The sequence below is a fragment of the Manis pentadactyla genome, chromosome 12 (assembly GCF_030020395.1).
Source record: "Manis pentadactyla isolate mManPen7 chromosome 12, mManPen7.hap1, whole genome shotgun sequence".
Classification (NCBI taxonomy): Eukaryota; Metazoa; Chordata; class Mammalia; order Pholidota; family Manidae; genus Manis; species Manis pentadactyla.
The window spans coordinates 37,901,705-37,925,275 of NC_080030.1; the positions used below are offsets into that span (position 1 = coordinate 37,901,705).

The 23,571-nt window shown below is 41.6% G+C and overlaps 1 protein-coding gene across 8 annotated transcripts in view; it reads right to left on the reverse strand.

Annotated features, from left to right (window-relative positions):
* The window catches only part of ARID1B (AT-rich interaction domain 1B), a 407,616-nt gene that overhangs the window by 24,783 nt on the left and 359,262 nt on the right, over window positions 1-23,571 (reverse strand). For 6 of the 8 annotated variants that reach the window (XM_036886809.2, XM_036886807.2, XM_036886810.2 and 3 more), the window contains 4 exons: window positions 14,531-14,676; window positions 7,478-7,581; window positions 6,604-6,762; window positions 820-1,029 (listed from right to left, as the gene is read on the reverse strand). In XM_036886809.2, coding sequence (XP_036742704.2) covers window positions 820-1,029; window positions 6,604-6,762; window positions 7,478-7,581; window positions 14,531-14,676 — 619 coding nt within the window. The remainder of the gene's footprint in view (window positions 1-819; window positions 1,030-6,603; window positions 6,763-7,477; window positions 7,582-14,530; window positions 14,677-23,571) is intronic. The other 2 variants (XM_036886812.2, XM_036886814.2) reach the window with 1 other exon arrangement.

The following is a 23,571-nucleotide window of genomic DNA, read 5'->3' on the forward strand; positions in this document are numbered from 1 at the left end:
CACATCATTGTACTTCATTTTGTTCTGGTTTCCTCATCTCTTTGGGGCTGATGGTCCCTGCGTTTTATGGGTATTTAGAAAGACCAAGGAAACACGAAAAGGTAAAGTGCAGTGGTCACTCAGCCATTAGTACTTTCGTGCTCCTACCTGTAGGACACGTACACACAAACTAGACTTCATCTACAAGCAGGCTGGGACTTGGAGAGAATTTCAGGGGACACTTGCTTTGCGAGGCAGGCAAGCTCAGGGCAGGCTCTGCCCAACCTCTGAAAATGAATGCCTCCTGCAATTCTAGATGCCAGAGCCGCCCATGCACCTCTAGGACCAGCTCAGTGAAAGCACGAGAGTACTGACCCTTTCCCTGCCCAGGGACTGTGGACATGGCATCAGAAGCATGACTTGATTTTCTTCATAAATTGTTCTGGATAGAGGGAAACAGTGAATCTGATTTATAACTGATCTAGGCAATTAATTTGGTTATCCACAAAAACATCTCTGAAGTATTTATTATGAAATCTTGGCAATCCTAAGAACTCTACAACTGTCAGGGAACATACAGAAAAAAAATCTAGCCCAACTCTCTCAATTCAGATGAGAATTGGGGTCCAAAAAAATGACCTGCTGAGGTCACAGTGCGGGCTGGTGGCAGAGCTGTCACTCTAGCCCCAAGGCAACCCCTCCAGCACACAAACCCGGCCCCCACGGACTGTGACTTTCCCACAGGCTCAGCATCTTCTTGAAAAAAACTCGGACTCTGTAATTCCTAGCAGCCTGCTGTGAGAGCTTATCTCCAGTGTCTCCTCACTCAGCCATGCATACCTGTGCCAAACCTCCAATCTCCTTGACACAGATGTAGAGGCGAAACAGGTCCAAGGGCTTCTTGCCCACCGCAGGCAGGCTGGAGACAGGAGAGCCTCTCTCCTCCATGAAGGTCAGGTATCGGTCCACCCACAGCTTTCTCTCCGGCTCATTCCCTAACTCATAGACCTTTGTGATCTTCTCCCCCGTGGTGGAGGATGAGCTGGACTTCTAGTGCGCACGAGGAACATTTGGAGAAGGGGCATAGGTGGGCAGAGGGAAAGGGAAAAGGTGAGAAAGAAGCAATGAGCTACCAAATACAAGAAGAGAACAAATTTAAAGCTACTGCTATCACACAACAATTAGGAATGAAGGCTACTAGTTCAGGCACAAACTATACATTCTTAATTAAGACTTTACTTTGACTTTAAATAAAGAGCCCAAACTCCCCCTTTTATATACTTAAAAAAAGAAAAAAACCAAAACCTTTTTTTACTTTATTGATAGAAGCGTTGAATCCCAGAAGGCAAGATTCCAATGATGCCTCACATCATTTTTAAAAATAAACGGATGCTAGCTCACAGAATGATCGTGGTGAGATTAAAATCCCACACGTGGTCCTATGGAGCCCCCAGAACTAAGGACTGCTACTTTCCCTTGTCAAATACAAATGGCTAATATGTGTCTTCATTAAAATGCTGAATCATTGGAGGAAGAGCAAATACACTGTACTTGCTGAAAAATGTGAAGGTAGGCCCCCAAATCCCAGGAACTGGTGGTGGGGCTCCCTGTGCATCTGAGAGCTTTATGAACTAATGGCTGGCTGAAATTTTGGCATTTCATCATGACGATCAGCTTTTTGAACTTCTCTGCCAAGGTAAGGTGCAATTAGATAATTATTTTAACAGATTTCTTAGGCAACTGTGTTTTAATCACAAACAACTGCTAACTTCGTACTCCCAGTGTAACTATGGATAATGATGCACATGGGTTTATGTGCCTGTGTGGTTTATACTGATGCTCTAATTCTTGGTCTTCTCTTTTTTTAATCCCACCTAAAATGTCAAGATACTAACGTGTCAAAAGCTACTGTTTCTGCACACCTGAAGCCCACCCTCTGGATTATATAATCTGGGAAGGTAACACTTCTAAATCTTAAACAGCCTGTGTATTTTCTCTTTCTTTTATGTCTCTGTATTTGTAACAATATTTGTGTGCTCATAATATCTGCAACTCCTGGGTAATTGTGCAAAATCACTTTTAAGTTCTCAATAAAGAATTCTTTGGAACAGTAATTTACTTCATTTATTCATGCAAGGTAGCTACTATTTTAGATGGAGTTTTCCATTATATATAGTTGAACATCATTTTAAACACACTGCTGAAACTTTGGGGGTTAAATGATTGCCACTGAGATTTTATGCTATCTGGTTTAGCAAATGATCCACAATATAAGTAGGGCCTGAGAAAGGATGCCTGAGAATGAAACCAACGAAGTTGCTGAGGGGCAGTTTTCCCTTTAGTTAAGCTGTAATTGTCCTAAGCTTTTCTGCTGAAATTTTAAGCCTTCAGCTTTAGAATTATGGAGGCACAAAACTTTATATCCAATACACAAAAATGGGTCATGCAGTTGATGTAAATAAAAAAATATAGAGTGGTAGGATAAAAAATAGTATGCTCTTTTAAGAATTTACATCGACACTGAGGCTAAACTGCAAGTCACTTAAAATTACCTTAGGTAAGAGCTTAAAAATATATATTACATGTTCACATATATGTATATATATCGATATACATACTCAGAATATGGAACACACTGTATATATCCAAATGGTATGTCTTTAAATTTTCTTTTCCATGTTCTTATACCCAAGGAATATTTGACTGGGAAAAGAAACTGTTCTAACATGTTTTAGAACACTTGAGAAAATTTCAGAAGCTTTGTCATCATTAATGGGGTAATTATATCAGTAAGTTTCTAAATGCTGGCATTGAAATATTTTTTTCTTTTGGGGAGGTACAGTAAAAAAATGGGTCCAAAGTTTTTAAGAAATGAAAATTTGAAATAAGAACGTGACAAAAAAGCATTATCACCCAAAATCGATTAAAAAAACCTCTAAACTCCCTCTTGAATTTCATTTGTGAAAAACTGAGAGGCTTGAGATTCGATTTAAGGAGAAGAGCAAAAAGCAATCACATCAATTTGAAATCACTCTGAGTAGCTTCACCAACGTCCTGCATGTAAGACCCAACTGCCATTTCTGGTGTGGTCAGTTCGGGACCTGAATGGAACCAGGTTCTGGAAGAACAGTTCATTGCGACTTGAGCCACGAGGCAATGGGCCTGTCTGCTGCTATCTGCGAAGGGAATGGGTCTCATAGCCTGAAACAGGCCTGATACAGCCTAAGACAGTGATTTCCTGAGTTTGACTATAGATATTTTAACTCTTCTTACCTTTCTTTGTTAAATGAACTTAAGTTTAATTAACTTCTGCACATCTCAGCTCCCATAAAATTAGAAAAGCTTGATGAAAACATGTTTTTAATAGAATTGTTTTAAATTTCATAGTTTTTAGATCTTCAAAGAAGGTCTGAAGATTTTTAGGGCATCATAATATAGGAAAATGCATTTGTATGAGAAGAAAGCGGTCAGGCCTCAGTTAATGTGTTAGGTCCCAGAGAGGCCTCCTCTGATGCCCTCTCCCTAATCTGAACCATCCTGTCAGGCTTTATTTGTCCTTAGCGTGACCTGGTTACACAGTGTATAAAGTACATGTTTTGCTGGGATTATTTGTCTGCCTTTACTTTCCTGTAAGAACCACAAAGCAAGGTTTGTGCTAATTTTGAATTGCCAACAGTGACTGCATACTGAAGGTATCGTGAGGTCATGTGTTCTGTGAACAAATGCACAAATGCACAGAAAGGTCTGAAAAGTCTGGTGCCATCCAACAAGAATTAATAATGAGTCAAGTACCCTCAACAGGACTTCAGACAAATACAGTAAGACTGAGAGCTAGGAAGGGACAGTGTCCGTGGCTGGTACCTAACTTCTGCACCCCAGCCTCAAGGTCTGCTTACTAGTTGATTACCGAAGTTCATATTTGGGTGTCCAAACAGAAAAAGGAAGTTAAGAGAGACCAAAGCCTTAGGAACTAAAGACTACATACTTTATCACTGATCAGGCTTAACACATACCTTTTCTGTCATAGACATTAGCTATGATGTAACCTTTGGATAAATGTCATTATTCACTCTACCTACTGACAATGGGCAAACTACTCCTGCAGAAAGATGGGTTAACTTTTCCTGGTCACTAGGACCACCTCGTATTGCTTCAGTGTTGTAAAAATGGTATCCTGCTGAATGAAACTGTTGTGGAGGCAAGAAAAAGGAATGGAGATCGCCGAAAAATTACAGCAAGAGATTATTATGGTGCCAAAAATGTTTTCCTTGCATATCATTTAATTAAGTCTATAAGCACATTTTTCCTCAAGACTTTTGGGCAGATTTACATTTCAGCAGTCTTTACCATATGCCTGGTAATATGTGTATGTGCAAATGTTTATTTTTATTTTAGAATGTTTTATAACCAAACAATGTTGGTCCATAGAACACTGTCAAAGCACAGAACATCTTTATTATTTAGTCCATTTCAGGCCTGCTATTAGACAGGCTTTATTAGGGATACTGTTAAGAGCAATTTTAAATACAAATTAAAGTTATATTTCAGGAAGAACAGTTAAATATTCCTAAATTGTATATATCTGCAGTGATTTGAAAGCAGAGATAATCTGCAATCTTTCAGTCCAATCTCCTTTGGTTTCCTTCTTGAATTAGTATCTCATTAAAGAGAAGGGCTGTTTTCTCAATACAGAGCAATCTTCTAACATCTTTTGCCAGATGAGCCACAGCTTCTCCTGTCCTTCTCTGCCACTGGAGCCTGAAGTTTGCTTATAAATTCTTAACCCCTGAAACACTTATGGTATAGGAAGAGATAATGTATGTGGAAATATTTAGATAAGAGAGGAAAGTGACATGCAATTTCAAGTATAACTGTAATATAATCAGAAAATGAAGTCAACAACTCAGTTTGTTTTTTCCTTATATTTAAGTAGAAAGTAGGGGTTTTGATAATAGTTGCCTACAGGACTCAACTGGAAGGCGATAATGGGACTAGTAAGTTAAAATATAATAAACATCTCAATCATTCTTTATAATTCAGAAATCAGCAAGGTGGATAAAATTAAAAAAATTTTAAGAAATGAAAACATTTATAATTCTTAATTATCTTAAGTTTTCAACAATTATTGTTTTTAACCTCTGAAATTTTTCCCTCAAGCCCAAACACAAATGTTTTTGAGAAGTTATCATCTGTATTCTACCTGTTATCTTTAAGAGTATTTCTGATTTAAAATGCTTTTGTTATTAAAACAAAACAAAACAAAAACCAGGTTAGATTATGAGGAAAAGCCCACAGTGGTGGCTGCCTTCTGAGACTCAAAGCACATAACTCCAAGACATCAAAATTAAGGAGCTGCGCTCCCCTTTCCTACAGGGTTCTGCTTAACCTGCCCTAGAAACATTTTTCAATTCATCTCGGTTTTTGCAAAAGCGAAACATGTCTACAGAGAACATAACAGCGAATACTGCCCTTTCTTCCTCTGAAAAGGAAAATGCTGGTTATACTAGAACTCCACATGGATTTTACAAACATTTACTGGAACCACCAACTCTTCAAACCTTCAGCTCTGTTTAAACCAGCGAATGGATAATTAATAGCAGCCTCCTTTTGGGGTTTTGACTAGATTGCCAGATTCTGTAGTTAGAGCCTTCTTCCTTCCAACTTGCTTTTCCTGTGCTGTAATCTTCAATACATCGTCTTACAAAAATTAGCGTGTTAATTAAGCCTTCTTGGCAAGTAATTGCATGTTAAGGTTTTTTTTAAAGATCTTTTGAATCCCTATATGAATGTAAAATAAAGGTTACTACAGTGCCATTCTTTTTTTAATGGCACAGAATTAATTTCTCTAGTAGGAAAATAGACCCAGCTCTATGGACAGAAGAACATTAAGGCTTAAAAAAAAAAACCCTCCCTTATATGTTTATTACCATTAAAAAAAATACATCATATTGAAATCAACAATTTCAAGATTATCAGCAATCTTGTTCAGGATATAATTTTCCTATCTCAACTGATTCTAGGCAACACATTATTAATCTAAAAGTAGCATTTCAAATATTCGTATGTACTAACATTTCTACAACTTTTCTGTTAAATTTCTGACAAGTGGATGGAATCAAAGCAGGGCTGATATGCTAACCCATGCCCAGAGCATTATATTTATATTTTCAGGTAGGCAGTTTTGAAATAAGATGTTTCAGATACAATAGCACATCCAAGATTTAGGCCAAAGGCCAAACTTGTCATTTATTTCACGGCTGCTATTAGTTTCCATTTAAATGGAGAAGTGACTCACTTAAAAGATCTTTCTATAAGTGCACAATGGATTAGACATTTAAACAAAGTCACTGTGTGAAGGAGTTTGGACCCAGTAACACAACTGCATGCTTCATACAGAGGTGTTTCTTTATAACAGTGGTTTCATTACCAGAAAACAACTTCTACGATGCACAGAAACATTACTCATTTTGTTACTGATATAATTATAAAGAAAACCCTTTCATGGGTAAATTATGAAGAAAAAGTCTTATAAAACAAATAAATAAGCAAGCATTAAAATAGAATTAATTACCAAAAACCCCCAAAAAACAACAAAAACCCCCACAAAAAACCAGAGCCACTTACAGGGCTTGATGGAGTCTTTGGCCAGCCTGGGCTGCTAATGCTATCACTTTCATCTCCATGAAATGAGGAGATGCTAGCAGAGCTGGGGGACATTGGGGAAGGGACTGGCAGGTTGCCGGGGGTTGGGGGCTGAGAAATACCCTGAGAGCTGTAGCTATCCTGTGGTAGAGGAATAAAAAAAAAAAAAAATGACAAAGGTACGGCAAACTTTATTTAAAATAACAAAAAGCACATCCAGTTTAACAGACTAATTTTTATATATAATAGATATACATAAAGACATGTACACACAAACACACAAAAGCACACACATATAAAGGTATTAAAACAACATCCTGCATTAGTGTAAAAGTTTGCTGGATGCTGGATAAGGCCACTAAGCCACCATGCTTACTTCAAGCTTACATGGGATGCTGAGCATGGGTTAACCCTTATGAAAGAAAGAAAGGAAAAAAAAAAAGCTGTTCACCTTATTTATCAAATAAGGCAGGAAAGCAAAATATTAAGTATGCTGTTGCTGCTGAGGCGGCCAAAACAGGAAGCTATAAACTGAAGGCAGAGAAAATGGCTGCAAGTATCAAAAGCAGGCGGGACCCTTGCTTCTCCCCACCCCCGCAGCATGTCTCTCGGGTGAGTCTTGTCCCGCCACCCCTCTCCCACAACCAGGAGTTCAATGCCGTGAGAACTAGTAACTTTCAGATCCACGCCATGAAGGGGGGTGGGGAAGGAGACTATAAACATGGTGCACACGATAAAGGCATGCAGAAGAGAAGAAGCCAAAGAGCACAGGCGCAGGCCGACACCAGCGGACCGAGAGCAGCACGGCGGCGCAGCGAGCCGGTGCCCGCACCGCGTGCGAGGAGAAAGGAAATACCTTCGACTTGCTCTCAGGCTGCGGAGCGCCGTCTTCTTTGCCGTCTGCTTTGAGGGGCAGTTTGGGGTCGCCAGGAGACATCATATCTGCAAGACCCATAGGGGCTAATCGGAAACAGGAGAGAAGGGTTTAGGATTAATACACCGGGTTCATTAGGCTGTGCTCCTGCTAACCCAAGTTACTGAGTGATGCGGGGGGCACCTGAATTCCCCCTGAAGGAAGGAAAAAAGGGAAAAGAAATTATAACTCAGAGCATACACTAATTCCTGAAATCTAATAGCATGACAACACCCTGGCGATCCTTTTTTTATTTAAAAAAAAAATAGTAATCATTTATTCTACCCAAACCACTCAGTTTATACCAATATTCTTTTTCAAAATTATTACAACTTTAATAAAGTAGGTGACAAGTGGAAATAAGCCCAACATTTAAACTGTGTTGAAAGCAAATGCTGCATGTGTGTATTTTTTAACCTGAAGACTAGAGGACGTTAGCACTTTCTTTTGTGAAATTTTCTAAATTCACATAATATAGTATAATCTTAAATTTGTAAAATCATTTGACATTTTTATTGTTTCAATCAAAATTCTTGCCAAATGCATGGGGCCCAGTATACAGTAATGGAAAACAAGCCTAAACGGTGACTTCCAAAACAACAATCTAAGTAATTTTTGAAGGAGAGGATTTCCAATTATTTTGTGATGAGGCTGGTTTCCTTTCAGTCTGGTACAGTGCATGCATTTATCACTTAGCATACATCCTCCGCAGCAGCTCAGAAGCCCAGATCAGACCCCCACATCAGCTTAGGAGTCAACCCACAATCCTAGGCAAAACTCTTTTTCGGAAATTCTGTCAAGTTCATCAAGGCTCAGAATGCCGGACTCACCAAAAAACCAACAGACTTATACACATTTATTGCAAACACTAACAGACATTTTCAAGTTAAAAATATAGGTTTGGGTTTCTTTTTAGAGGAAGAACAAGAAGGCTTCAGTGGGGAATCAGTGTAGATATCCAGGGAGTAACAGCTCAGCTTCCACAGCCCCACTGTGGAAACCATCTGCCCAGCACGGGCCTGTGAGTGTGACACCACACAGATGTGTGAAGAATTGGGAGAGGAGAGACAGAGTAGAAGAGGGAGAGTGGAGAGAATTGTAAGCCTTATAAATGAGTGAAAACCAGAAAACATTCCTGTTTCAAAATAAACCTGAGGTTTCATAAACAGGACCCATTTCACATTCTGCAAATGAAAATGCTGGCCCAATGGAGGCAGTACACATGTAGCCTAATGTGCCAAAAATCAAAACAGAACAACAACAAAAAAAAGAAGTTTAAAAAAGGCTCTCCAGATTGCCCACTACAAAATGATTATTGCACATATTCATGTATTACTATGTTTTAGAAAATAATTAGTTTTAATTACAGCAGTGAGAGAGTGAGCAGGGCTCTGGCGAATTAGCTGGCAAGCTTTGTGGTGCTAATTTGCTAATATCGTTAGCATCACTGCAGGTTGAGACCAGAGGTCCTGCCAAAAAAGCTTACCCTGCCACGTGCCCATGCGTTCACATCAGCACGCTCAATGATGCACTCTGAAATGCCTGTATTTTCCACGGGCACGCTGGCTTGTTTTTCAAAGCCCATTTGCAGCCCAGTCGGCCCTTGAAGTCATCACCACACACACAAATCGTAATTGGGATGTTTTTCTTTTTTTTCAAATTACTTTCAATACTTAGACTTTAAGAACTGGAACAAAAAGCTTTTTCAAGTGATGCAGCTGCAGAGAAAAATCTATTGGGATCAGCTAAAAATGCTGTTATTTTTGTGAATGTGTGAAACCTCAAAAAAGCAGCTGAGAGATATTACACCCAGACCGCCTTGTTCAAAGCAGTGGATTGCTTTTGTGCAGTTTTACCTCTGGGGTCTAGCAAGATATGAATTAGTAAATCTGTACATTAAGAAATACCCTTTTTAGAAGAATAGAAGGGGAAAAAGGCAGAATAAGTGTGGAAAGAGGGGCCTATTTATGAGAGTCTGCGTGGCCTTGTTAGTTATTCACAGAGTGGGTGCCCAGGAATGACAGCCACACAATTCCAGAGAAAGTGGCAAAGCCATGGACACGCAGCTTCTGCTAAGTCCCTTTTCTCCAAAGGTTTTAACAAATAGTTCTGTCTCTATTAGTGATAAATCATGCCTAAATATTTTGAAAACCAGAGATATCCTATTTCATGCATTAAATGTGTTAGTGTACACAAAAGCAATTTTTAATACAGAACTAGGCCAATATGTACTATGATAATTAATGATAACAATTTACACTGATTTAAAATCAGACTGAGATGAATATAAGTGTATGTGGGTTTGAAATTCCCTAAACTTTTAAATTCTCTATTACACATTTAAAAATGGGCATATAAAGTATGCCAATAAAAAAATTGTCGGAAGTTGCACCACTTTATTATTTTGAGGAATAAGGATAGGATTTAGAGTAATAGTTTTATTTAGTACTCCTGCCTTACAGTGTAAATTTTATTTTACTAAATGGATCATAAGGTCTTTTCTTACTGTGGCTTTTACTATTCCTTTTGTTGTAATGTGTATTTTTGACTTCTTACCAGAATTCGCAGTGAATCACTACCAAGAACCATATGCTGCCTAGGGCTATGGTACTCCAGGGGCACTATTTTTTCCTCCTTTCCCAGAAGAGAAAGACCACCTCTATTATAAGGCTGCGTTAAATCAAGGCACTGTTCTTCCTCCTGTTGACATCAGTAATCCAGTATGTAAAGTTCAGACATAAAGAAGGGCAGTAAAGAATCTCTCACTGCAGAAGTGCTGTGTGGGTACTGTAAATACACTTCAAGCACTAGCCTCTGGCTTTACCATTGAAATTTAAGAGCGAGAATGATTTCTTAAAGTAAGTACGGGTCAAGGCCCTAAGGCAGCTATTCCACCCTGGACTTAATATATTCAAAAACAACACAGAGAACATACGGTGTGAGTAAAGCTGCACTTACACATTCATCCCTCCTCTCCCAGCTTCCTTGATTAGTCTCCCTACAAGGTGACAAAATCATTCCCAGAAGATGGTAAAATAGGGCCAGAAATACATATTTTCGTTCTTTTCATGGTAAATGAATATACCATACTCTGAAAGTATTTCATTTTTGTTTTTGAAAACAAAAGAGCCTATATACATATATATATATATCTGTAGATATTCACAGCTATTTTTGTATGTGGCAAACATGTGAAGACCACCATTAGCATAACACATACAAAGGATATGAGAAAAGCTTCAGGAGAGATGCTCCGGACACTCACAAAGCCTTGGAGGAACCCCTGGAAACCTCCTGACGCCTCTGGGCCTCCGCGGGGCAGGGTGAGCTGCACCACCCCGTAACCTCCGCCAGTGCCCTGTCCCCCTTACAGCCGTCCCCAGGAAACACGCCGCCTGAACAAGGCCAGTCTGTGGTCAGCATCCCCGCTTCAGGGAAAGTGGCAAACCTTGCCAGCGAGTTGGATGGCGCTTCCAAGGAAGCCCCCGCCATGCAGCAAGTCTGGAGCCACCAGCATACTTGGCAGAATGTCAGTACACATTTTCCCCAGTTTAAGAGGTATGGTTTTCATAATTTATCAAGTCTTCTGTATTTATTTTTTTGGTGGGCGATTGGGAGGGCAGCAATTCACCTAAAATCATTAACTTCAAGAAAGCAAGCAAATGAAACCTCCACTACTAGCAATGGGGCTGAAGACCCCGAACTTCCTTTCTGAAGGAGCGTGGATCTCAAGACAGAACACAGCTATCCATCTGGCAGGTTGACATTCTAGGCACAGATTTGTAAAGCTGTTTTTTTAAAAAATTTCATAATAGCAAATTATCCGGTAAACAGCTAATGCCACACAAAGCTGGACAGCGGTTCTGCGTGGAAACTCTTGAGCAAAATACCTCCATATGGTGGTTCTCAAGCTCTAGCCTGCACATAACAAAAGTCACTGGAGGAGTCTGTTAGGAAAGCAGACGCCTGGCCCCAGCTTCATTAATTCTGATGGGGGTCCAGGAATCTGTAGTTTTAACAAGCATTCCAGGCTCTTGGTGGTTCTCAATTTTGAGAACACTGAAGGAAGCTGGCAATACTGTGGTGTGTGATTGCCTCTCTTCTTTTGTAAGGGCTCCTGGAGCTAGGGTGCCCTGTACTGGCAGGACATTATCAGGGCCTGCTTTTGGGACAGAGCAGTGCTGTTTGGCAGAAAGAGTCCTTACTGGAACTCGACAGGGCTCCCTGGGAGGAAGGCCTGGCTACAGCGGCAGGTGGCTACTCGCTTACTATCTGCAGGTTGTGCTGATGGAAATGCCCCACATTTTGTAGTGACTTCCAGTGAGGCAAACTAGGGCCACAGATAGCAGATATATTGTCTGGAATTTAGATGTCCTCTTTGAAATGATGGTTTATATGCAGACATGTACATGGCTAATGAATGCTGTAAAACGAAAAATGAATAATAACTAACAACACAAATACTATGTAAGGGTGTATTTAACAAGGTTACACACAACTTATAACTTTGACCATAGTAATACATAATTCTGATCTTTTAATCTAAATAATTTTTCTTTAAAAAAGCTCCTTTAGAGGGAAAAATCCTTATTGCTTACCACCCCATTTTCCCTGCCTTTTAAGTGAAGAAAGAGTTGTCATATTCATGCTCACACTGACTCCATTTAAATAACTACTTGCTCACTGAAGCCTGTAACGATTTGTCACAGCACAGGAGGACTCTTTTTGGCCTGGTACACTGTCTTCTGCACAGCTGTCTGAACTTAGCAAAGAGGGTGCTGGAATGCCAGTTGTATAAGCTGCTAACTGAGGTCTAGAAAATACCCCTGCCAGCCCTGGCCATCATCTGTATTAGCCTCACTTTCTCCAAAAATGTCCTTCCATGGAGAAAATGTTTTGCTGTTATCACTGCTAATTTATCTCCATGGCCCTAAACCAGGCAGACAAGGTGATAGTCCAAGAAACAGACCATTTCTGGCCCACCTCTAGAAAGTCAAGTGTATACCTTCAGACCAAAACTCTCAGCAGAAGCCACGCCATAACACTCTGGCTTCCTGTCATTTCTGTTGCCCTATGAGCCTGTATCACAGTCCGGCAGACTCACATGCACCTATCAAGAGATGCACAGTAAATGCTCAACCACCAATATTCCTCAGATGTGCTGGATGATCGCTTTCTATCAGGTCGGCAGCATTTGACTTAGTAAGACTGGAATAAAATCACATAAATGTGTAGAAGAAAATTGGATAAATGTTTAAATTATTAAAAATTCAGTATTTGAAAATGCACAGTGTAATAAAAAAAATACTACTAGCCCATACAAAAGGCTGTAAGGATAAATGGCCCTTTCACTGAACAGATTCCCTCTGTATGAAATAATGAAGAACTGAATTATCTGAATGATAATAATAAGAAACCCTCTTTGTGGTTCTCCATTAAATCGGTTATTTCTTAGGAACACATAAATCTTAGGCAGGGCCCAGTGCCATCTATTTGCTGTTGGTTATTTTTGTGGCTCTGGGGTCCAAAGGAAAAAGGGAAAAATGAGTATTGCTAATGGTAGATGAAAATTTATTATGTAGTTTCAATGCTCTGAAGTATTTTATTTCAGCAAGTCAGACAAAACACATAATGTCAAACCCAAATACACTATTACCTGGGTCAGAGCTGAGAGGGGAAGTGGAAGCTTCTAGCTAACAGTCCCTTCAAGAGCTTTCCACTTTTCATCTCAAATGTAAAAACATCCACCTCACTGGGATGAGTGGCCGCCTGCTTAACATCAGGATGGGCTACTTTATTTAAAAACCTTTATTTTCACCAGCAGTAGCAGTTTCCATTTTTTCTTTTTCCATAAACTTTTGGAGAGAAATAACCAGAGAATGGCACAATTAAATTAGACCCGAGAAACCAACAACTCAGAAGCTCAGACAGGATGCAAGCCCGGCCGCTAAGCTGGCTGTTCTGCCAACGAAGAAACAGCAACTCATGGGTGGCCCTTCCAAGATGCAGACGTCAGAAAGGTGGCATAAGGCAGGTGAAATAAAAAAGGTTGATGAGAGCCAAGCCTCTAACTCCACAAGGTTTCCTACTCCATGACCAAGCACTGCAGGACATGCACACAGGCTGCACAAGCTCTGTGCTAACTGAAGGAGAGAGGCCTGCCCCAAACGCTGCCCGCCACTCTACAAGGTGCCAGGAAGGAACAGCTCAATGAAAGTGCACAGCATTTTCTCATTTGAAGAGTAGCATCATAGTCATTGGGTAGTTAGGGGGCTTGGGGAGGTGGCTCAGGGCCTAAGGAACCTAAGAAATTGGAATATTTGCAGTTTGGGACATTTTTGATATTTCTACAAACTGACAATACTGTTATTGCACTAATCTGATGGGATCAGCAAGAAAGCAACTGTTGAGAACATAAAGTGGGTTGAAAAAATTAAACATAATGGAAATTCAAAATAGCCCATTGAAAAAATAATACATAATTCCTCAATAGAGACAATCTATGAAGAGCATTTATGGAACTATTTCCATGTATGTTGTTAAATGTGCGTTTCCCTAAGTGAAAAAAAAGTACTTCAACCCCCTTGTCTGCCCCTCAGTCATTCCCTCTGAAATATGCAAACTGGTTATCTCGACCACTACCAAGTGGGAAGTCAGAGATCTTGTCGTGGGATCTTCCAGTACCCCTCGTAACACCTAAAGACACAAAGAACTTCGTGGATGTCTTCAGCAATGTATTTACCAATGGCACTTGAAATATGTCCACATATTGTATACAGAATGAATAAGGAAAGTACATAAAATAGAATGCAATCCTTAAGTCTTAGAATAGTTATGTAGATTGAGCAAGTTCCCAAGCAGCAGAAAAGCAGTATTTTTCCCCTTTCACCAAGTGATGCCATTGCCTGAGTTGTTTCTGTACATTCAGTGGTGCAAGCCTAGGACTGGAAGGGGAAAGGGGAGGCAGCCCCAGAAGCACAGAGCTGCCAAGGTTACCTGTCGAGCTGTTCACCATATTGGGCGTCATGCTGTAGGGGGATGCCTGGGTGTTCATTAGCCCAGAGCTGTTGTTCATGGGCTGGCTGTAGGGAGAACTGGAAGCCAGGAGTCCACTCTGATTCATGCCAGGAAAGCTGCCTTGCCTATATGAAGAGAAAGCACATGCATCCATATATCGACCATGCATATTAGCAGCAGATCATCCTGGTAGGCATGTCTAATAATGCATTTATGCAAGGGGTGGGGCTAGTATTTTTCATGTTTGCTTAAAATAATTTATTTCCTGGAGAGAGAAGCTGAACTCTATTGCTAAGTAATTACTTAATACACTAGGGAAAAATTCCAAATACTATAAATTCTACAAATAAATTATACCTTTTTAATCATGTCAAGTGTTCCAGGTTATGATTTATATAGAGGAATATAAGCAAGAAAGGGGGAACTTGAAATAAGAACAGGAATTACAAAAGCAAGCCAAATTAATTTCTAATGGTTAAGAAGATCTGCCTCTCTATTATCATTGGTATCTTCTCATCAAAAACCCAGAAGAAATGAAAAATTAAATGGACAGTGTGTGAATGTTATTTAAAGAAAAATTCTTTGACCTAATTTTCTGATATAATGAAATATGGGAGAAAGCATTTCCAAAACTCCCTTCAACCCTATTATCCGACATTCTGAAACTCGGTACTATTAAAAGCATGTCAATTTCCCTATATTAAAATTACACAGCAAACATCAGACTCCCACTTCTTCTGCAGAATTTCCTGGGACAGGAAGCAAGGGGAGCTTAGACTGGCTCTAAGTGTCCCTAGTAGGTAGGTTCCAAGTCATCCCTCCCTCCCACTGCCCAGCAGACTCATAAACTTAAATTTTTGGTAACTTAGTTTTGTGATACTAAACTCTGTGAAAGGCAAATTTCTCTTCATTCTTGCAGAGAAGAAGAGAGTATCCTTTGATCTGAAGGAGACAACAGTCACACATGTCATTTCTCTAACTGCTGCTAATGAGACGGGGGAGAGGCAGAGAGATGTAATTGGCCGAGTGGCTTAATCCTCCCAGGAAATGTACAACACAAAAAGGAAGATGATGGCAATGTGGCAAAATCTTTAAAAGACTCCACTCGTGTTGTCACGCTTTTATGGTGTAAACAGTGTACCTTTAAAACACTTCTGAGTTTTGGACACTAATGCTTACTCTTGGGAGTAAAGCTAATAGAAGGAGTAAAAACCCACAGATGCTTTGCTTATCTGTTCCAAATTAATTATGATTACAACCCCCATCCACCTCCATTAAACTGGCATTTAGTGGCTCTTAAAGTAGAATAGTAGAAAAAAATTTTTTAAGATTGTCTTTAAAAAGATTAACATTAAGTCATTTAAAAAAACCAATATCCTATTCTCTTTCAGGGATTCAACTTTCTGGTTTGTAGAAATAATTCAAACATGGTCTATTTGAAAATCCTAAGTACCAAAGCTTTGAGTGTTTTTTTTTCCTTTTAAATATTATATAAACCATTCAGGGAAATTCTGTACAAACTAATACTTGATGATGGCTTGAAAGAACATTCTAGAAGACTGAAAGACAAAGGCGTGTTACTTCAGCCTTGACTTCTCAGCTCACTGAGGTTCCACTTGGGATAACTTCAGACTGCTGAATCAAGAATTCTGATACCCACTTCTGCTCCTTAAGAATGGATCTGAGATCATCCAATGGCTTTTGATTAACCTCAAGGTCATCAACTATTTATAAATACATTGCCCAGCAGCTCTCAACACATTCCTATATGGTTAGGGTCTCAACATCAGCATGTAGATTCTTAGCATTAACTCAAACACCTTAGGTTCCCTTCTGAGGTGTTTTGATTCAAACAAGAGACAATTTAGCATTTATGCACTTGTTTCAAAAGAAAACAAGCGGCACCCCCTGGGACTGTACGCTCAGTATCTCTGCAGATAGATCACAAGAGCATCCTTAACCTATGAATTTATGTTTTCTGGAGCCTACTCCCAAGTCACAGATCGCTTCCCAGCATCAGCTAACTTTGATGCGTCCTACAAGGTCCAGTTTCAGGAGTCTCCTCTTGTATGAAGGTCGTCCTTGCTGCCCCCTGGAAGTTCTGCCTTCTGCAAACTCACAGCCTGTTAGAGCACACTGCACTCCTGTTTATTAAACAATTCAAGTGCTTGTCTTGGCTCTTCAAGGCGTGTATGCCTCCTAAGAGGAGCCACTGAGCACATGGCAGCTACTAAAACCTTTCTGTTGAATAAATGCATTGATAGAGAATATTTTTATCATTGTAAATAGGCATTGTGAAGGATGGGCACCTTTTCAGGCTTCCACCTAATTCACATGCGGTAGCTAACATGTTTGAAACTAAACAGTTTGTCAACCACACTTGTTTATAACTAAGGTGGAGGGAATCGGAATATCTAATCCATTGGGCAGACAGTTAAATGAAGTACCTCCTAGCCTCATCTAACCCCAACCTGTGATTTCTCCCCCAAGTCTGTACTGTCCATCTTTAATCACTATGATACAGATACACATTACAGAAGATGTTCTACAAGATACCCTTAACAAAACCATAAAGATACAAAGCTCTGTGTGTTTGATGTCAATGGCTGATTACAATGGTCCTCAAATTGTGCCTAAAGTGTTCAAAGTCTGGTTAAAAAGCCAGGGGTCACTAGCCACACTGACAAACGGAATCCCCTTTGCTCTCCGGGCCTCACTCTATAGGAGTATGGAGGGACTCATCAGGATGATTACGTTCCTAACTGATTAAGTATTCACAAATATTCCTGGCACGATTTCTAGGCACTTCACATTTAATTTTTTAAATTCTTGGAGAAAGGCAGGTGGAGTTATGCTCACATACAAAGAAAGAAAATAAGTAACAGAGAGATTAAATAACTTGCCTGGAGAGACACAGCTAGTAAGTGGCAGAAAGAGAATTCCCCAACCCTGCTTTTAGTCCAGGACACTAGACTTCTTTCTCCAAGGGCCCCAGACCCCACTAACACTTGACAGAATGAAGTATAATGGCATACAGCAGCCTATTATATACTTTTCTATTTGTCTACTGCACTCGTCTTTAGTTGTAGAAAGCTGATAAATCAGAACGGCACTTTTCTCTGGGCTTCCTGGAGTGAGCTGGACATAGTGAAAGGTAGTGGGCGTAGCTGAGGTAACTCCCTGGAAGTATGCTTCTAGTGGCGGGGGGAGGGGGGTCCATCCCGTGGGCTGCAGGCCTCCTGGGAGTCCAAGCAGGGAGGTACTGAAAGGGAAATGGATCTTCCTAGGAACGCAGGGCACGTGTGGCCATGAGCAAAGCACTTGGCCACCTGTCTAGACAGGAGGAGACAACCAGTCTTTCACTGTCACAGAAGAAATCCTATTCCTTATGCTTTGGAAACTAATGCCAAGACTACTGGTGATTTCAAACAAGCAAGATGGGCTTAATAGCAAAAAGGGCTTTCAATGCACCCTGTCGAATTTTGGAAATTGAGACAATCTGTTTTCTGGAAGGAAACAAAAGATGGCTGCCTCTCTAGGTGCCATGGAGTTGCTCATGTAAGAGGACTTCTGGGGCTTAAAACAGAAGGCTTATGAGGTCGGGCTGACTACTGTCACTGGGACCACAGCAACTTCAGGAGAAGCGGTCCCTTCCCAGGGGCAGAATACACCAACCGCTACATCCTTCTTGGACCACAGCAGCATTTGGAATGCTCTGAATGGACTTAGGAGATTGAAAAAGTCAATTGCTGGGTATTTTCTTTTTTCAAAAGGAAACAAAAGCAACAAAACAAAAATAGCCAAAAATACAAACTAAAAGATGGAAACATTTTTGATGTAAAATCTTACCAAAATATAAGTTGCATCTGGAAAAGTGCCCTGCCTTGACGTTTGGGTTTCTGCATCGCCTCTAGTGGGTCTTTAGACTCAGATAATTTTTGTTACAAATGACTGCTGTCCTGATGTCACAGATTCCTAACCTGACATGGTTGTGGCAATAAACACCCAACACTGCCTGGGGTTGGGGCGGGGAGTTGACAAACATTTAACAATGTTTTGCTGCTGTTATGCTGCTAAGGTAGCTACTGAACTTCACTCTTTGGAAACAACTGTGTTGGGGGTGCTCACAAGTCTCTGTGTGCTGACAAATGGCCCTGTGCTTATCTGGGCCAGGTCTACAGGCTGGCACTGTGCCCTCTATCTTTTGCATGTCAAAGTTTGATGTGAGGGTTTGTTGTTTAAATGTGCACACCTGCAGAATAACCAGAACTTTATTTAAATCAGTCTTCGGTGGGGGCTAGATGTTAAGTGCTTAAGACTTGTCATACTGTGACAAAAACCAGCCTATTATAATGAGACTAATTCAGAAGGGACGTCTGCAAATGCATTTCCCTACAGCATTCTTCATTTCTGCTTCTCAGCATCACACCCGCCACACCCACAACAAGTGATTTTTAATAGTTTTTCCTCTTAGTCACTTTGGAGATTTTTCAAATATTGCACATTCATTTGCCAACAAAAAGGGCTGGCTTTGGGGGAAAAATCCAGAAGTACATACCAATTTTAAAGTGACCGTTTCCAGTGGTTTACTGTGAAGGCAGGAAAGAGAATATAGCTTCTCACGACAGTCTGAACTTATTAAGCAGTTAAGATTACTATGAGATACTATGAGAGTAGCTACACACCTGTACCTTGTTTTCAAGTCCACTACAACAGAACTTAAAGTCCGTACTTGATTTTGGTGCTTTAAAAGAATGTTTAGTCCATATTGTTTTAGCACTCACCACTATTTTTCCTCAACAGTGGTAGATGGGAAGTGTGAAATATGTATCTTGAAAATGAATGGATTTCTGATACAGCTCTTTGGAGAAGGGTAGGAACAGCCAGAAGAAATGCTTTGGAAATAGACACGACATTAATGAAGCCACTTTACATAAAGTCCCAGTGGCAAAGCCACATGGAAAGGACCTCCACACTGAAGAGTTCTTGCATATCCACTGAAAAACCATTCTTCAGTTATGTTCAAAATAAATGTAAAACAATGCATGATTTTTTTGGCAACTATTTATGACTTAATTTTTCTCTAGATGGACTGTCACTTACAGATGCAATTTGAGTTCAGAAGCCAGAATAGACTGCTTACTGACAAAATTAATTACGCTAACATGGAAATTTGGGGTACTTTTTCACTGAACCCAATAGTTTTCAGAACCACGACCTTGAAACTGAAAAGGTTCAGTTTCAACTTCCATCAGCTGACTCCTGGGGGCCTCCGGCTACTTACACACGTATAAACATCACGCAGGACGGCCCCTTTTTGATTACTTTGCACATGCCCAGGGTCACCAAATAAACAGACTTTCAACCTCAGTTACAAAGTGACTCTCCCAAAGCAGTGCCAAGGACAAATTCAGTTGAGATTATTTTAAATCTGGTATCTGAAGCAGGGAAAACACTACCTTTTTGTCCCCAAAACAACACAATTAGAACAGAAAGGAAAGCTGCCCAAGCCCTAGCCCATTTTTGGTGTGGCTAATCCATCAGTTTGCCTGTAACAACAAATGCGTTAGCAATTCTCATGGCAAAATAACGTTATGATTTCAACAGGCCAGGTGCTCTGGCTTGGTATCAATCCTGTGAAGGTAAAATGGCATTTATATCATTAAACCAAAGACAAAGAACAAACAAAAGTGCCAATGATTTAAAACTGTGGCTTCCTGTAAAAATATATAGCCACGTGCTATTTAAAAAAAAATGATTGCACCCCTTGCCCTCAGGGAGACATGCTAGAAATAACTAAAATTAATCAGAAAGACCTTCTATTTAGTTGACAGTTATAATCCTTTGCTCCACATGGGTGTCTTAAGATAGGTGTGAGAGGGGAGGGAAAAAGGCAGGGCAATAGCGGCCCAAAGAATCAACCCGAGTCAAACAGCCGAGGAGTGAGGGTTGTCGAGCCGCAACTGCACTGTGTGGACACAGGAGGGGGTTTGCGGCAGGGGGCCTGCCCTGAGGGCGGCCGGGGAGAGCTCCTGAGGGAGGCTGGGGCCCTGTCCCCCCCCAGGGCAGGGGTCAGGCAGCTGAGGAGGTGGGGGGCCTTTGGCTGGGGGCTGGGAAGCAGTGAGGGCAGAGGAGCGGGAAGGGCCACATCACGCAGGCTCATGGTTCTGTGAGCTGTTGTCTGTATCCTAGAGAAAGAGGAGGAGATGAGGGGTTTCTAAGCAGGAGAAAGAGCATAAAAAGACATGTATTGTAAAGGCATTGTTCTCTGACTATGGAAGGGAGGAGACAGTGAGGCAGGCAGAATGAATGTAGGGACAAAACAGGTGTGTGGCTATGACAACAGTCCAGGTAATAGAAGATGGGGCCCTGGAGTCAGGCGGTAGGGAGCAAGCTAACTGGAGATACACGTGCCAGGACCTGGTGATACATCAGACACAATGGGGTCAGAGTCCTAGCCATCTCAGGTGCCTGGCTTGCACAAGAGGAAGGATAACGGGGCTGTCACTGAGAGAAAACCCTAAAGAGAGCATGTGTGTGGCTTTGGACATGTTGCACATGACATGCCTCTGAACTCCCAAGGTGACACAGGCTGCTGGAGATGCTAGCGTGCCAAGCGGAGGGTGAGCCCTTCAATTCCTCTTCCTTCCCCATGGAGGAACGCCACTTACAATACCTCCTGGGTCTTTTTCTAATATCTTCCCTTGTTGGGAACACAATCTCTTTGCAAGATAGTCTGTTCCCTTAAAGAAAGCTGAAATGTGTATAATGCCAGCACAAAGCTACGGCAACAATTATCAGTCATCCTCAGCTATAAATAAATAACAGCCCAAACCCTATGGTAATTGATACACTGAAGTTTTATTTTTTCTGTAAGAAAGGACAAAGAGAAATGTTATTTTTCAACAGCCCTATGAAAACACGCTTTCAATACAGGGGCAGCGGTAATTTTGTTAGCCTTCTCCTGAGAATGGTCTTTTCATAGTGGACGCACACTTGGCAGGTGCCTCTTCAGGGTGGAACTTCTCCCCGGCACATCTCTGCCTGAGCCTATACATACGGTGCTGCCCTCAGGGCTTCTGTGTCTCCACCTTTCTCAAAAGAGCTGCATGTTCAACCGCGTCTCGGTAGGGCTGTTTCCACCAAGCACTGAGTAATACTGCACATTCCATCCGGGGTTTCCTAAAAGCCCAGAACATCAGAAGCATTTTTTCCCCTTTTGTTAGCCACTTTATCCAGATTTCTCAGAGGGTTCCACCTGTTAGCTGTTCTGCCCCTGGCACTCACTGCAGAAATGTCTCCGGTTATGAAATTTCAAGATTCAGTCCTTCCATTTTGTCTCAGTGCAGGTTAACTGGTTTTAGTCGTTCCTAAGCCAGCTGACTGATCATCACCTTCTCTCTCAAAGCAACCAGGAGAACAAACAGAGCTCAGGGGTTTTGAAGCGTGAGAGTCCTTGTCAGGGCATGAAGAATATGCAAAAACTGCCTGGCTGCTTGAATTTTGGTAATTGATAACTAACAATGTCCTCTTCACCGCAAAGCTGATGTTGGTCTTTAAGCGCACTGTTCTGTTACGATGAGCTCCTTCCTGGCCACCATATAAAATGAACTACAGGTGTCCCTTCTGAATGAAGATGCTTCATTCAGAGATTTCCACATTAGCGTCCCCTGTGTGCTGGCAGCCTCGGGTGCAGGGCAGGGACGAAAGCCCCAGGGGACAGCACAGGCTCCCCAAACCCACCTTTTCCCTCCAAGAGGCAACCCCTAGAACTCTGTGGGTCCTGGTATAAGCAGGTTCCCACTGGCCTCTGACAAGACACAAAGGGCATGGTTCTCTGGTCTGGTAAGAATGGGATCTGTTGTACCTTGTGGAAGAAAAATGAGTTACCGCTGAGGTCCCCCCCAGAAAGAAAAAAGTGTTCCTTTATCACTGTATTTATTTAAGATCCTTACTAAATACAAGTTTACCTTGAGATCATAATACCATTAAGAGAAGACCTCTAAAAATCTACGAGGAGGGCTCTTCCCTTTCAGTGATAGCCCCAGGACATCCCCTCCCCAGGCACAAGCCATGGGTACGGGACGCGGGTCTCCTCAGGCACAGGAGCATGTCAGCTGGACAGACGCTGAGGGGCTGGGGAGCGACCAGGGGGGCTACTCTGAGTGGTGTTTGAGGAGTGAGGTAAAGAATGCACAGGCCTCACAGCCCATCAGACTTCTTGTACCTTAATGCACCAGTCTATTTGCTGGAAGAAGAAAAAAAGAGAATTTGGGTCCTGAGAGCTCCACCTCCTACACTTTGCCATAGCAGTATTTTATAAAACTCTCTTCACAAAGAATGCGTTTGTCTGGGGCTGTAGTATCAGGAAACACATCAATACAACCAATTCTAACTTCTAAAAAACCATCCTAAAATTCTTAAGAGATTTCCTGAGTTTAGTTTAATCTATATAATGGAAGTGGAGTTCAAAATAAGACGGAAGGTCAACATTAAGAGACACCTTAGTGTGTCGCTCCCACAGCCCTTAATGCTACCAGCCAAGGGATCCTATGGGTGAGAGATCCGGCCCCTCACCCATGGCCTTCGCATGGTCCCCCCCACTGCTCCCCAAACCCCAGACTGGGGCAGACTCAGACACAGACCCCTGTGCTCTCCACTGCATGTGCACCTGCTCCTGCTGCCTTCAGCCCGAGACGCTGCTGAGGTTGTCAGCAGTCGGACTGAGAACCTGACACTTCCTGGTGCCAGCCTGGGAGGCTTCCAGGTGGGCAAGGAGGCCGTGGCTACTACCTGAGATGTACGTGTTTCCATGGTCCTACCCCTCTAACCACTGTGAATACTGGGGACAGGCCAGGAGTGGGCCATGCGTTTGGATGTGAAGACAAGTGGCCCAGACAAGCAACTAGGCACACGCCACTGGTGGGAGACTTGCTGGATGCCTGGGGCTCACATCCAGGTCGGCTACATCAGGTGGTAAGGATGGCACCCGCCTGTCGGAGGCTTGGACTGGGACATGG